General features: G+C 37.2%; 1 protein-coding gene across 1 annotated transcript in view; it reads left to right on the plus strand.

The window, feature by feature from the left end:
• Positions 1 to 15,522, plus strand: part of COG5 (component of oligomeric golgi complex 5) — a 182,607-nt gene that overhangs the window by 144,671 nt on the left and 22,414 nt on the right. Inside the window, exons 15-17 of the mRNA XM_018068185.2 lie at positions 12,740 to 12,850; positions 14,060 to 14,122; positions 14,919 to 15,022. Of these exons, the coding sequence (XP_017923674.1) occupies positions 12,740 to 12,850; positions 14,060 to 14,122; positions 14,919 to 15,022 (278 nt within the window). The remainder of the gene's footprint in view (positions 1 to 12,739; positions 12,851 to 14,059; positions 14,123 to 14,918; positions 15,023 to 15,522) is intronic.

Consider the following 15,522-nt stretch of genomic DNA (forward strand, 5'->3'; position numbering starts at 1 on the left):
TTGCCTAGCATAAGCCACTCGGAAATTTTTAAGCACTGTGCAGAGAGCACAGTCCTTCCTGGCATTTTGAATAATTCTTCCCTGGCCTTCTTAAGAAAACAGAAAATGATGCTTGGTGTATTTTACATATTTTTAAGTTAAAATACTAAAGACCCAGTAATAGAAGCAAATTTTGAGATTAAAGATTAAGCAGAATATGTAACTGTCTCAAAAATTAAGAGTCCCTGCACCAAGGTTCAAATGGTTGTCACATATCCTCACATGGCAGGACATCGATCCACATATTGACAACCTCTACTGCTGGACATGCCAAATAGCAAAATGAGAGAGAACTTGTTATTTTGATCCCAAAAACAATGGATCACTGTACACTTGGAACATAAAGAAATTTGTGTGGATTTTCTTGGGTGAATAAGGTTTTAAGATTCTGGATTGTTTTGAGGGAAGAGTCAGCATCGACTAATATCTGTGATACAGAGTAGGCAGCCTCTTTCTCACTACCCTGGATATCAGTGGTATATTGAGATTTATTTACATCTAATTAAGTAAATAATTGAATTATGTATTGTTATGCATGGTTCTAGAGCGTGCACCAGTAGCAGAGCACTAGAGCAGTGATATCAGCAGTAATATGTGAGTACCCTGCCAAGTACAAAAAGTTTTTTGGGAAGTAACTGGGAAGCTTTGATTTAGCCTGATCCTGTTTTTGAATGCAATGGTGAAACTGGATTTCAGGTGTAAAACAACTCTGAATATTTAACTGGATTAATGTTTAAATGTAGTGATGATAACATAAAAATTCTATTATTAGAACTAATATACATTATTTCTAAACTTCTAAAGGTTTACTGAGATTTACTTTTCAATTAACTGGTACTAAATGCTGTAACTGGGACCATGTTATTGAAAAGTATTATTGTCATAATGATGAGTAGCATGTACTTGATGACAGATGTTTTTAGTGCATTAGTATTTAAGAAAGTAAATACCAAAAAGAGCATAAGAAGTAGAAAAATGTAACTGTTCATTGCTGTGTCAGCTCCTTCTTCAGGGTCGAACACTATATACATATATATCCCAATCACTCACTGCTTGTCCCCAAATGGTCTGGGTTTGGTTTTCAAAGAGGGTATGGCTGTGGAAAGAAAAACATATAACTGTCCTCAGAGTAGTAAATGTAAGTAAGTAAATGAGCTTGATCTCATCTGTTTGAAGGCAAATTAGTATCATTGAGGCTTGTTCTGATTAGTGTTGGCCTCACTTCAAGGATCAGCAAAACGTGTTTGTTTTTGCAGCAGAAAGGCTGTGCATTGAATCGCTCCACATGGTCACCCTGGTGTTTATGTTAATGTCTGCTTCTCAGTTCAGAGGACAAGGTCAGTAAAGGTTTATGACTGACACTCAGGACTTAATTTGCCATCCCAGCTGTGAATATCTCTCTGAGATGGGAGATAACAGTGATGTCTGTACCAGAGAGCAAGAGGGTCTGGGAACACCCCTGTGGCCAGAGGGGCCAGGCAGTGCCTCACAGCTGGGGAGGGCTCCCCTTCCCCAAAGCACTGTGGCCCCCAGAGCCCTTTTGGCAACAGTCTCTGCAATATTGCCTCTCCTGAGCCGTGGCTGGAGATTAGGGAAAATAGTTGTTGGCCCAGGCCAAGAACCTGCTAGTGACTGTCCTAACAGCTTAGCGGTACAGACGGTCACGTGCCAGATCCAGGGACTTTTCCTGGCACCGTCTGATTTACTGCTATGGGTGTAGCCAATATGTGAATGAGACTGAACGAGAGCGACATGCAAAATCTGTTCAAGAGGAAGCTTAAAATGTTGACAGATTGGGGTAATTTTTTTTCTTGCATCTGGAATTCATACTTTTTTCCTTCTGCTGTGAATAAATCTCTAAGGCAAAAGTTAGGAGATGCTGATTTCTTCTGTAGTAACACTGCTTTTGGTCTTAATATTTTCTTGGATTTACAGAGCTACAAAATACATGCTTTCCTAAACATGTTTTTCCCTCTGTATGTATTGTGAGCTGTACCTGACTTATTTTCAAACAGCATTTGGTGTTTCTACCAGAGTTTAGTCCTTGAAAAGAGTACTGTACAAGTTTCGAGCTGGCTTCCCGCTGAGTCCCCAAAACTTGACAACAAGGACCTGCTTCCCAGAGAGGGAAGAAAAAAAAATGACTTAAGCAACCAAAGCTATAGCAAAAAATATATATATATATTACATATGAGACAGATATATACAATGAGAATACTATACACCACAACTCCAGAAATCCCAAACAGCTCCCCAAAAGGGAAGAGGGGGAGGGAGAAGGGAAAAGGACAAAAAGGGACAAAGACCAAACAAGTCAACCAGCCAACTGAAGGTAAATTCGCAAAATCTCACCACTTCCCTTTGAACAAGCAGGATGGCTGGACACGACCCAGCGCTCTCCCCTCACGCGTGGCAGATAACAGCCGGACCGAGACAGGGACCCACCGTTCTCCAACCTCGCCGGAAAGGGAGAGAGCAAGGTCCCTCCTGCTGGCTTTATTTATACCTCCAGTTACGTAAAGGAATAGCATGGAATATTTCCGTGATCACCTTCCTAGTTCCTTCCTGGTTACAAGCTGGTCTCCAGGAAGGCCTGAGTGAAACCATCACAAGTACATTGTGGCTAATTGGCAACTGCACATACTGCTGGATGGATGCAAGAAAACTTTTGGATATTAACTCTTTTCGGAGTTCAACACTTTCTTCAAGTAGCCAGGTATTTCTTTGAGCCAACTCTGATGACACCTTTTTGGATGCCAGTGCAACCAACCCCTTCTGTAATTTAATATTCTATTTTTAGTGAATGTAACGGATGGAGAATATCTATCTATCTGTCATGTTCAGATATTTTTAGAGCACTGATCTTTGTAATGCTGATCAGCACCAAATGTATTACATAAGATTAGCATCAAAATATATACAATGGAAAGTCAGCTCTGCTGCAGTTGTTCTTAAATTATTTTTAGTATTGCCCGCAAAACTTGTGTAGCTCAGTGCATTGCCCTGCTGTTGTGCTCTGTCTCTACTCTGTAGGAATCATTTTAAAAGATTAGTTTATCTTCTCTCAGACCTTTGCAATCACAGGTCTCCTTCCTGAGGCTGCAAATAAGATTGTCAGTCAGTGATACACATTACGAAGGTTTTAATAAATGCCCACTTTCCACCAGGACTGAGACTGAGACAAACAATTTATCTCTCATCATCCTTCAATCCAGTTTATATTTGAATTTGTGATTTGCAGGTGCAAGATTCCAAATTCTGCTTTACTTACATCCTCAGCTAATGTTGTGTTCTTTAATGCTGCTTGGGTGACTTGATTTTTTGCAGTTACTCATGGTGATTTTTTCAATTTTCCACTTTTGGTGGCTACTCAGAATTAATATCTCCTTGTGAAATATATGTAGTCCACTAGCTAACCATTTAGAGTAGGAGTAGATTATTTTGAGTTTAAAGAGGCAGACTGAGAGAACAGAGCATATTCTTTTCACACCACTCTAGAAAATTTATTTTTGTCTTTCAAATTTTCTGAAAAAAAGCTGATCCTTGGAGTGTTTTTAAAAACTAGTTTGTAATTACTGAGGTTTAAAATAGATCTCAACTTTCTGCACATCTATCCCGTCATCATAACTATTTGTAGCAGATGAGTTTTGATTTTTTCTCATTACTTCTTTCTTATGATGCATCTGATATATGGTAGTCAATAGAAAAAAGTCTGCTGTTTGTTTTTGATGATGTAGTTTTGAAAGTGTAATGCTACCATGCCTTGGCTTCACAGATCTTTCACCATCTCTCTTCCTGAGATTGCAATTAAATGTGCTCTAATCTTGGTTTATATTATTACTGCTTAAAAATAATCTCTACTTTATTAATGCTTCTCCTCTGTGGTTTGTAAACATTTGTTGCAGTGAAGAGAATGAAGAAAGAAAGACTAGAATGCCAGGTGGAATACAAAAACAACAATTAGTTCAGCTTAAAACATTGAGCTGAGAAAGAGACAGAATCTTTACAAGGAATTTTCATAATGTCATTTGTAGAAGAGAAAGTGTCTGTCATGCTTGATCAGGGCAACGAAGATTTAAATAATCTGTTTTCAGGGAGTTACGGAGACAATAAGCAATATGAAGGCATATTTTTGTGCAGAATCTAAAAGGCTAAGTGTATTATAACTTATCCAGGGACTATATTGGAACATCTTGGCTTAATCAGTGAAATTATTAAGAAAAGTAGAAATGCAAAGGAGGATGGGATTTAAAAGTTAAAAATATTCCAATGAGAAAACACTTGGATGAGAAGGATCAGTTCTTAGTTTTCTCTGAGTATTCATGGAGATAGGAATATTTTTATGAACTTTTTGGTCTATCCTTAGTGTTTGACTAGGAAAAAGCAGAGGGGGCTGGACTAAACAAGTTCTCCATTGATTTTGCCCCAGTCTGCCTAGTGACAAGAAAAATATCCATAACATATTGCAAAAAAGACAAATGTTGATCTAGGAGGGCTATAATTCTGGTTTCTTCCTAGGGAAATGAAAGGAAATTAAGATCTCATTTATGAAAAAAAGCATTCTTTCAGTTGGCATTAGTCATATGTATTTCAAGAGAAATGTACCTTACAATTCCCAAATCCGTTGTTTTGCCCATTTAATTTATACAAGTTCCTCAAATGAAATACGCTAGAGTAGCAAGCAAATGGATGTGAGCTGCATCTCTGTTAGGATGTTTATGTGGTTTGGGGTATCTGTGATGGGTTTTTTTTCCCACCCATCCTCTTATTTGACATAGCTAAATTTAACAAGCTGAATAATTCAATGAAGTAGGGGAGAACAGGGTGGAGAGGGAGAGAGAAAAGACTTCCTGAAACCAAATTCTTCCAGTGAAGGGATAAAGATGCACTGGAATTCTGGCACCAGATTTAAACTCCAGCAAATTTATGAGGCCTGAAATTGAAAAAAATTATGAGGCTTGAATTGTTGAAAAGCATGATGAATCCTCATTGTAATGGCATACAGTGAATTTGCGATTGCCTTTTTTATTATGTGATCTTATAAGAATTAATCCATGTCTCAGATGGTGTTACATTGAATTGCGAGCTTTCATTTGCAGGTGAATCATTATTCAGGACATATTCCAACAATGAGATTTGTCTGACAGTTCCAGGGAAATGTATCTAGTCCTCCTGTCTCAATGTCGAATACTGTGAACTTCGGAGGGAAGTATGAAATCTAATAAGCTCACAAATCATCAGGAACAGTAGTGAAACAACACCTCAGGAAAGGTTTATGTAAATAAAAGGTCAGTTACAATGGTATAAGTAATGTGAAAGATTATATTTTCTCCACTTCTTTTTTGAGAGACATGAATTAATTGTATTATACCAGTACCTTGAAGACATGGTATTACTGTCAATGAAAAACTTGTATCCATGCTATTTAAATGAGAGAACCGAAAAATAAGGATTCAGTGTTTGGCACATTAAAGGAATTCATTAATAGGTATTTAAATAGAATGTGTGGGAGGCTATTATATAATAAAATAATTTCAGAATAATTACTATTTCACTGTACAGTAATAAAAGCTAAAGATGGCAGTAGGTCTAATTTAAAAATAATCAAAAGTCAGGTAAGGTTTTGTAATTTATTTTTTTTTTGATGGAAAGATGAGAAGAGCTTTGTTGAAACAGTCATTAGGAAGCTACTTATATTGGTCAGAGAATACTTAGAAATGTCTATCTGATAAATCACTTCAAAAAGCATTTAAACTTTTAAAAATGGAATTAAAAATCTAGAGGAGAGAGTTACATGAAATAACTTCATGAAACATTCTCTTCTTTCTCATGTTGTCTTTTGCTGGTTAGATCGTGACTCACATAACAAATGTGTGATTTTTTATTTTTTTTTTAAGATATACTGGCTAAACTCCAGAAAAAATCATCCAAGCATAAAAGGCTGGTTTTGAGAGTACTGTGTACTTCATTTTATCTTGCTGAGAAAGTGGTTAAAAGATTTCTTTATATCTCGTATGTTATTTTGTTTACAGGTAGAAAAAGAGCATGATTGCACAATCCTTACGGTATTTTGTTACATTAAGCTCTAAGTTATTGCATACCAAGTTAAATTCTATGATTCAGAAAAGGATTCGGTTAAATGTATGTTGATATGGTAAAGGATTTGGAATTTTGCAATTTTGGAACAACTGTAATGAGAGTTGGACCATGTAAAGTTCAGTTATAAATTTCTGCAGGGTGGAAGTGTTCTAATCTCAATGCCTGGACATGATACCACAAAAGGCAGATGGCAATTAAATAAGTTGAATATATTTTTTATATGTAGGTGAATATCACCCTAACATGTTGGACCCCTCTCACGTGTCTTGGGGGTGGATGTCTGCTCTTCACCTCTGGAGATGCATTCTCAGTAGTTGGTTGAAACCAGCAGCTAATGGGATTACATATAAAATATGATTAATCATTCAGTCATTAATTTGGCAAGCATGAAAAATTCAATAAGCTGTTACAGTCAGAGGTATCAGGATCAACACACATTGTCCTTGAAATCCTTCTCAGACTTGGGCTAGCTGGATAATACAAGGAAAATAATTTTCAGAAGTTGAGAAATTATTCCAAGTGTTTCAGGTTTAGGATTCTCTGAGATTCCTTAAAGGAACTGGTTTTATAAGCGCTTTCTGATAGCAGTTGTTTTAAAGCATCTCATTATTTAAGCACCATGAACCATTACCCACTTTTGATTACTTGTACAGTGCTTTTCTTCTCAGAGGATTCAAAGACTTGGAGATAAATCCTGTCTTTTCTGTTACAGAGAGCATTTGCTGTTTTTCTTCCAATTCTTTGGCTTTTGAAAATATTAAGGAAGAAAAACCAAACCAAAACAGAAATACCCCTGAGGGAATGGTTCGATGATTGCTGCTTGTTCTAACATGAATAGTAGGAGTATGATGTTCAGTCTTTTTTCCTGGTCAGGGACTTAACAGTCCCTTCAAATTTTTCTTCCCAAAATATGATTGTGTTTTATATAAGATTTTGAATTTCTTCACTACAGAGCTCCTTTTCTATATTCCTAGAATATTAAATTTTCATTTTTCTGAGGGAGCTAGAAAAAAAGTAAAATAAAGAGATATTCTGGAAGCTACAAGAATGTCCTGAAGGTGCAATATCAGTGTTATTATGTACATTTTAAATTATTGCCTGAACTCAGAGCTTATTGCTTTCTTTACATCTTGAAATATTTCTTCTTTGCAAAATTGGAAACCATTCCAAGAACATAAATTCTTACTTATGATTTATTCTTAAATTTTAGTTAATGTATTTTTTTAAAGCAAAACATTTATTTTAATTCATCCTCATCAGTCAAGGACCTTATTTGCTCTGACATATTCATTCAAATTCTGCACTTGGAACCTGTAAATTATGTCTCTGCTTTTTGCAAATTATCCTTTAAGTAGCTAATATATTAAGTGGCATAGCTAATGGAGTTCAGATTCTTCTGTGTTTTTCTGCTAAATGGTGCTTTTTTTACAAAAAGTATTGAACTGATCCTACCAAACTTCTGTCTTTCCTAGGTGGAAAGAGATTGTAAAAGCCTCCTTCTGCAGTATGGAAAACATTAAAGCTAATAGTAAATCATCCCAATTATTTGTAGTTTATGGGAGAAATCCCAGGACCAAGCCCTATTGATGCAGAAACTCTGTAAATGAATTCTGTGCTTTATAATAAGTTGTTTTGATCAGGCAGGAGGCCAAGAACCAGATGGATTGATTGCCTTCTGCCAGAGGTATGGCAATATCAGCTGCCTCTATTAGGAATGTATTTATTGTTGACAGTGTCAGCTTGGCAATTGTAGTTCAGTTTGTGCTATCAAAACATGTTAATCTTGTGATCCTGGAGTTAGATCGAATGCTTTGTAGAAAAGCACTGCTTTAGTCTTATTTTAGGGTCTTCTCCATACTCCTAAATTATGGTGCTGTTTCCTGCTCTAAAGAGAATGCGTTTGTTGAGGCTGTTTTAGAGAAATCAAATAAATGGAGCTTCCCAAAACTGTCTGTAAGGATGCACACAAGACCTTAGTTACTTAGTGTGAAACTGAGCTTCTTCATAAAATGTGTAGTCTGTGAAGGGAGTAGTAGCAAACCAGCTCACAAATCAGTGTCTCTTCTGAGCTTCCACCTCTTGAAAGAGGGGAATGTTAGTCGCTTTGAAGCATTAAACAAATTATAGGAAAATATGTATCAATAGTCTGAGCTTTTCTATAAGAAAAAGACAAACTTGGTTAGCATTTTTTATAACCCTAGGGAGAACTGATGATTTGATTAATGGCCTAATCTAAATTCTACATTCATTGCTTCATAGTGAAAACAAGATTTTAATCCAAAAGCAGTCTTACCATAGCACATGTCTCAACATGTGAGATCAAATCCATGCTGTCAAATTTCATGTCTGTCGTTAAGTATTAAACATAGAAAAGTGTAAAATCCAGAACACTTGATCTCATTATTTCCAAGACATATTTCTAAAGTAGGTCTATGCAAAGGAGTGCAAATATGTTTATAGGGTGAGAATGCATCTGACATGATTTCAGGCACTGTTGCTACCTGTTTGTATCTGTGGTACTGCTTTAGGTTCCCTTTATAACTAGTGAAGAGAAGTAGGTCCACACAAGGTGCATTTACTCTCTCCCTAAAGCAGAATCTTTAAAAAGGTGAATTACTGAATAGAAGTTCTTATTTCTCTGCTTAGTGGTTTCCTGCAGGTGGTCAGGTGAATCATTCCTGAAATTTTCTGTTTTGGGCAATTTATTAACCCAAGATGAGGCACCTGCAGTCTCTGCAGGTGAAGCACTGTAACCATGTAGATACACTGACAGATACAAACTAAAAGAAACTGTTTTTCAGAAGGATTTCTGGACTCGGTGAGAGCACAGTACCAGTCATGGCTTACAGTTTCTCCACTATGTCAGGCTGAAGCAAATTAGATGGCCTTAAGTCAGCTTGTTCTGCTTCATGACACAGTCTTTGTGTATTGGCTTCTGGAAGTGTCCTTTTTTGATTAATAAACTACCTAATCTCAATCTGCTGCTTAGGCCTCACAAAATGTTGAATTAGATTAAAAAAACCCCAAAACTCTTCTGTGCAGCTTCCTCCATCTAGTCAGCTGCTGGATTGAACCTGCAAATTACAACCTCCTACTTCAGAGAACACCCTCATATACATGTCAAAACGACAGTATTTTCCAGTGTTTCTTTCTCATTTTAGTTTAGCAGCTGCCCTTTGAGTTTTCTTTAAATGCTGCGTGGGACAGAAGCTCACGTTCACATTTTTTAGGGCACCACAAGACACAGCCTTTGTCCTAGTGCCTGGATGCATGATACAAAGTCCTGGCTAGTATTTGCTGGTGGGACACTTCTCTGCCTCACCCCTCTCTTCCTCCTGAGTGTCTCATGTTTGGCAGTGTGATTGTATCTTCTGTTGGCAAAGGGAGCCCACGCTGACGTGTCACCCATTGTAGAATTGCTGCTTTCTGGGAAATGGGTGTCAGTGCTCTGCTACTGCCCATGAAATTACTGTAAATAGTAGACAGGTTGGAGGTAAAAGCAGAAACAATTTAACCAACTAAGATGAAGAGCGTAAGGAATCAATTGCTATACTTAAGGCAGAGTGGAACAGTTACAGTCCTTTTTGTTACTGTTCATTCCGATCTGGCTTCAGCATAGCTTCTTTTCCTGTTTTCGGCTAGCAGGCTTAAGCCAGTCTAACTCCCAGGGTGACTGACAGCTCCCTGGAGATGAGATCTGGCCTTCAGCTGAGCTTTGTCTTTTACTCGTTTCCCAAAATAGATTCTGATCTGGGATGAAGTCACTCCTGTCCTCCCTGTTTCTGTTGAGCATAAATTCACCCTCCTGGCCTTCTGCATTTCAGGATATAACTGACTGATTAAAAAGGCATCAGATTTTGTCATCAAAAAGAAGGCTTGTGGACTCTGTCTTTCAGCTGAGTGGATGTTGCCAGGTTTCACACTTATTCGACTTAACCTATTTACACAATGCAATCCCCAGTGGACAGATAACAGAGGAAGAGTTACATTACTACCAGGTTTAACTGCATAACCTGTGTCTAACACAGAATTTTAAAAGTACTTTCTATATAAAAGAGAGTGATGAATGTGAATCATTGATAGAACCAGGTATGATGGAAGGTAAACTGAGGGAGGTTTTGTGACTGTAGTAAATTGGCCGTAAGCGTGGTTTGTGGTAACTTGGGAGATACAGTGATGGCATTTTTCCTAACTGGATGCATGATTTTACAATGGGTATAAGATGTGCCATTAGATATTAGAATATTGGAATAATGATAAGCTATCTGAAATCCGGATTCATGCCAGTGACAAAAAGTATGTACGTGAGCCATATTGGATAGAGTGCAAACCTTCTTGCCTCGAGGCAAGGTCTTTGTGGTGACAGAAAGAGAGAACTCTTCTGTAAATGATAGGGTACACGTACCCCATGTGGGTTCCAGGTGTTCCCATGATGGTAGGACGCAGCTACACATGTAGGTGCCAGGTGTCCCCATGGCACACCTTTGGGAGAAGTGGTCCTAGGAGCCCTGGGCTGCCCAGTTCCAGCTCTACAAGAGTAGAGTTTTTCAGTCCTCTTGGCTTTATACCAGTGATTTTAAGGGTTCAACACAACTGACAAAGTTCAAGTTGATTAGTTTAAGGAAATTTAATATGGTAAACAATTTTAGAAAGATTGGTTGGTTTTAAGGCATTTTTAGATTTTGCCTGTGAAGCTGCTGTGCCCTGTTGCTGACTGGAAGAGTTTCTTGTTACTGCAGAAGGATTATGTTTGTACTTGTTAATGGTTTTACTTACCAGTTAAGCTTCTTCACCAGCAGAAGAGACACAGTCTAATGTCTAAGAAAAAGAAATTTCTTTACAATGAACTCTGAGGAACTGAAATTTAAGTGTAATTGGGATGTAAAACTTTGACAGTTTACTAGTGTCTTTTATGTTTAATAGTTGTAAATGTGCAAAAAACTCAAATACAGTACTGTACTTAAAGGTGTGGGGAAAAAAAGGTTATTTATGTCTGGGAGGGTGGTCAACTGGGTGGATGGGTCTTTCTTTGCACAGCTGTTTTGTTATTAATCTGTGAGGCTGTTAAGTGTGAGAAGCAGAATTCTCAAAACAAGTCAGGTCTGTCAAATAGAAATATATGGGAGGAAACAGGGATGTTCATAGCTCACATGGCTGTTCTCATCAGGAAGACAGGAAGATGCTGAGACAATGATGTATTTGTCAGCTAGTTTAAAGTTATACTTTGATGTCAAGTAATTGAAGATACATTGAAAAAGATCTTTCCCTCTGCAAAGGCCTCAGAAACCTATTTATCCTGAAATAATCCCTGAATTTGAGGAAAAGGGAAACGAACTGATATTGTCACTATAGTGCTGTGAATAAATTCAAGTTTCTCTGTGCTTGCAAGAACTTGTCTAAATCTTCATTGTTAGCAGTGCTGGCAAATACTAGGTAACTGTGCTTGTATGGTGTCTGTGTTTATGCTGTGTGGAAGATATGGGAAGTACAGGAATAGTCTTTCACTAGTAAAGATTCTTAAAAATTTTCGTATTATGTTTGTTTCTTTTGTTCTTAAACAATTATTATTGTATATTCAGTTTTAGTTTAGGAGCTTTCTGTAGGACCTACACCTGTGTTTAAAGACACACTCCATAAAGTCTCTTGACCGCTTGTTCAGTGAGTTGAACATATTTTTACTGAGAGATTTTTGGAGCTGGGCGTCTTCACAGGTTTTCTGGAGAATAATTCTGTGTCCTGAAATATATATAACTAGTCAGATAATTATATCTCAGTAGAGCCTTCTATTAATAGCTATTCTTGCTTTAATGTTTAGATGTACTTCTAGAATTCACATAGCCTTTTGTCAATTCTTTGTATTTCTGCAGCTTTCAGTGCACAAGAAAATTTCCATTTGTTTCCCAGTTACAATTTATCATGTTTTAAATTATAAATATGTGCTGAGGTATCCTTATGGGACTGTTCCATAGTTAATGGCTATTTATGTATCATCCTGGAACTTTGATTTCTGTGGTAATAATAAAAAATGCATGCTTTGAGCAGTTTAAATATGAAGAAATAATTTTTTTATTTTTGCTGAAATGGATAGAACTCTCTAATGACAGATCTAGCAGTTTTGGTGCTTGCGGTTCTACTTTTCTGTTGACTTGTAAGCCTCTAATGTGTACAAAGTTCTAAGCCATCTATTTGAAAAAAACCAGAGCTTTTAAGGAGAGGTTTCAATGCTTGTCAGGACACACTGAGGATATACAGAAAAGTATACACTGTTATACAGAGAAGCTGCTGCTAGTTTATCATGCATCCTCAAGTAGGTGATTTCACCTGACTCTTAGATTACACAGTTGAAGTTGTGCTGGGACTAGGTATCTCCAGGAGGTCTGGGTCTCAGTGCTGTGGTCTGGGAGCTGAGACAGTCTCTTATGGTTCCTGTTGCTGTTCAGTTTCTTTTATCTGGAGGTGGAAATCCTATGATTCTAGACAAAAGTTAAATGGAAGAACATTGGGTACTGAAGACTTGTGGCTTTCTGCTGTGGTCTAAGTTTAGTCTGGGGTGATGCACTGTTTAAAGAGTTGGTAGTAACAATTTCTGTGATCACTGCAGCTGTCTACTCAAGGAGATGCCAGCCAGGTGATTGGGCCACTCACAGAGGGACAGAGGAGGAACGTGGCTGTAGTTAATTCGCTGTACAAACTGCACCAGTCAGTTCTGAAGGTAGGCTTCTTTTGGTATTCCTCTTCCTGCCATTGTGACAAATAGTCAATATTAGCAGAGTGAAAGATGTGTTTATAGAGAATAATCATGTATCACAGCCATTACTTTATGAACATAAACAATTGAACTCTTCCTGCTTTTTCTTGTCTTCGTACTGGTCAGCCTGATAGCCCTTGTCTGCGTCTGTCTCAGCCCAAGCTTATATTTTTCAGAAGACCCTCATTGCTTTCCCACAGTTGTGACTAAACTGAAAAGGTGAAGAAAAGGGTGAAATCAAGAAAAGCAACACCTCTGTACATTATTACTGTGACCAAAGTCTAACCTGGAAATTTTTCAGGACTAAGCACAGTTATGAATAATTCCAATTTACTGGTTAGTGATGCCAGTGGGTACACAGTCTTTGTAAACAAAAATGAACAGATATATTGATAGTTGCAGTTAATTGTGTTTGAATTCTAGCCTGATTAGAGAAAAGATCATGAGTACTCCTGACTCTGGATATGTTTAAAGAATGTTAAAAAATGCTAAAAAGCCCATAAAATTTGCTTTCATTTTGCAAACAGATGGTAGATCAACTTTTAAGTCTGCTTTCTCTGATGTATTTAGTAATGAACCTCATGTGTCTTAGTGTTGGAGGGAGATCTGATATGATTCAGTCTTTGAGTTCAGTACTTATCTGGCTTAAAAATGCTATTGTATAGCATGTTCATAACTGTAAGAAAATTGGTAGAATATTTCTTCAGATCATTCCTTGACTTTCAATTCTAATATTTTTGTAGCTGTACATAAACAGTTATTTACAATTGGCGGTATAATAGTCATAATACTGAGAAAGAACAACCATTCTTTCAATTATTTCCCACAGACCTGCTTGTATAGTCCTCCATGAATTCTATACTTAGCAGTGGGAGAATACACTAGTTATTTTTATTCTGATTTTGTTAGCCCTTCAGCTAAATTTCGGCTTAACTCCGTTGAATCATTTCCTTGCCAAGGCAGAAGCAGAGTTGATAGGAGATTTGAGAGCAAAGGAGTGATACTGGTGCATTGAAAATTCTGTCTGTATAAAACACATATGAGAGTTATCTCTACCTATGTAAACCACTCATTACTAGGGATAACTCAGTATGTTTTGCAATGAAGCTGAATATTATGGATTCTAATAATTTGTTGAATTCTGACTATTAACAATTACTTTACAATTTTTAGGTCGTTACCAATCAGAGCTCATTTCCAGTAGCTGCTGAGCAAACAGTCACAACTGCCTTAAAGGTAATTGAATGTCCATATGCTGCAGGGATAGGGGTGAGCTTTGCTTTGTTTTTACATTTAAAATGGGCACTTATTTCCCACATATTATTTTGTGTCAGTATATTTAGTAACAGGTATACAAATATTCTGACATTTCTAACTTGTTGTATCTGCAGCTACATATGTATTGCATGTGCCAAATCACTGCCTGAGTAGTGTTTGTATTCAGAATATTCTTGTAATGGTCAGAACACAGATGTCATCTTAACTGTGAAAATAAATGTCTCTCTTTCCAGCATTCACACAGCAATTGCTGGATCCTTCATCACCCCCTTCCTCCCCCTGACAGATACATCAAATTATGATTTTTATGCTACCTGGTGCCTTCCTGAAGGGGGATGCAGGTGGCAGTGCAGCCTCTGTGGGTGACAGCTCTCCACATCTGTCCTGCTGGTCGCTGACCTGGGAGAGGTTGTGTGTAGGGGAATGAAGGGCAGCTTGTGTCTGGGGAATTAACAGCTGAATCAAGTGTGTGCACCAAAACATGTATGCCAAATCAGGAATGCCAAAAAGGAAAGCCTTTATGAAGGAAGGCTTTACAAAGAATTAGCAGACAGCTTCATTCTGCACTTTACTGGTAAAATCAATTAAAGAGAAATGTTATGTTAGGCTTTGGTCCTTCTATTTAGCATTTTTTAATGCAGAATAATAAAAAGGACTGATAAAACGAACTGTTTCTCAAGGTATTTTTGAGGTGTCAGAATGCAAGTGCTTCTAGTTTTGGTTCCTTACTTGTGCCTTTTTTTTTCTATTTTAGGCAGTCCATGATCTAATGGGTAGTGCTGTTCAGCCGTTACTGAACTCAGTGGGAGATTCAGTGGAAGCTATTATCATCACTATGCACCAGGAAGATTTTTCTGGGTAACTAGAAATATCTCTTAAATTTGCCATTGCTCTAGTAAAATATCCTGCATATGAGTAATAGATTGTTATTGCCACAATGTCCTTGAAGCAAGAGTGCTTGTTTGTTGAGAGGAAGGTGATGCTTTATGGTCAATGAACAGAGAAAGCAGAATTACACCTACCTATTGAAACAAATTAATCAGGTAGTGCCTGTCTTCTTCCTCCCTCCCCCTTTTTTTTTTCATATCTATTGAGTAAAATTCATTTTAAATAGAAAAAGAAAGGCAAGCAAAGACCATTTTTGTGCTTAAAAACTGCCTTTTGCTTTCGAAACTTATTTTTGGTGGACAGTCTTGAGAACTGTCAATACTCCTGCATCTCAAAGCATATAGCCTCTGATGAAATTGTTAATTTTGACTTTTTTTATTTAAATCTCAAATTTAATATGTTATGCTATTTTCCCATAACATTTTCATTAAAATTTCATTCTTTATGCGTAAAGAATCTTATCTATAATT

Source organism: Manacus vitellinus, unplaced genomic scaffold, assembly GCF_001715985.3.
Source record: "Manacus vitellinus isolate BGI_N305 unplaced genomic scaffold, ASM171598v3 scaffold_13_pilon, whole genome shotgun sequence".
Taxonomy (NCBI): domain Eukaryota; kingdom Metazoa; phylum Chordata; class Aves; order Passeriformes; family Pipridae; genus Manacus; species Manacus vitellinus.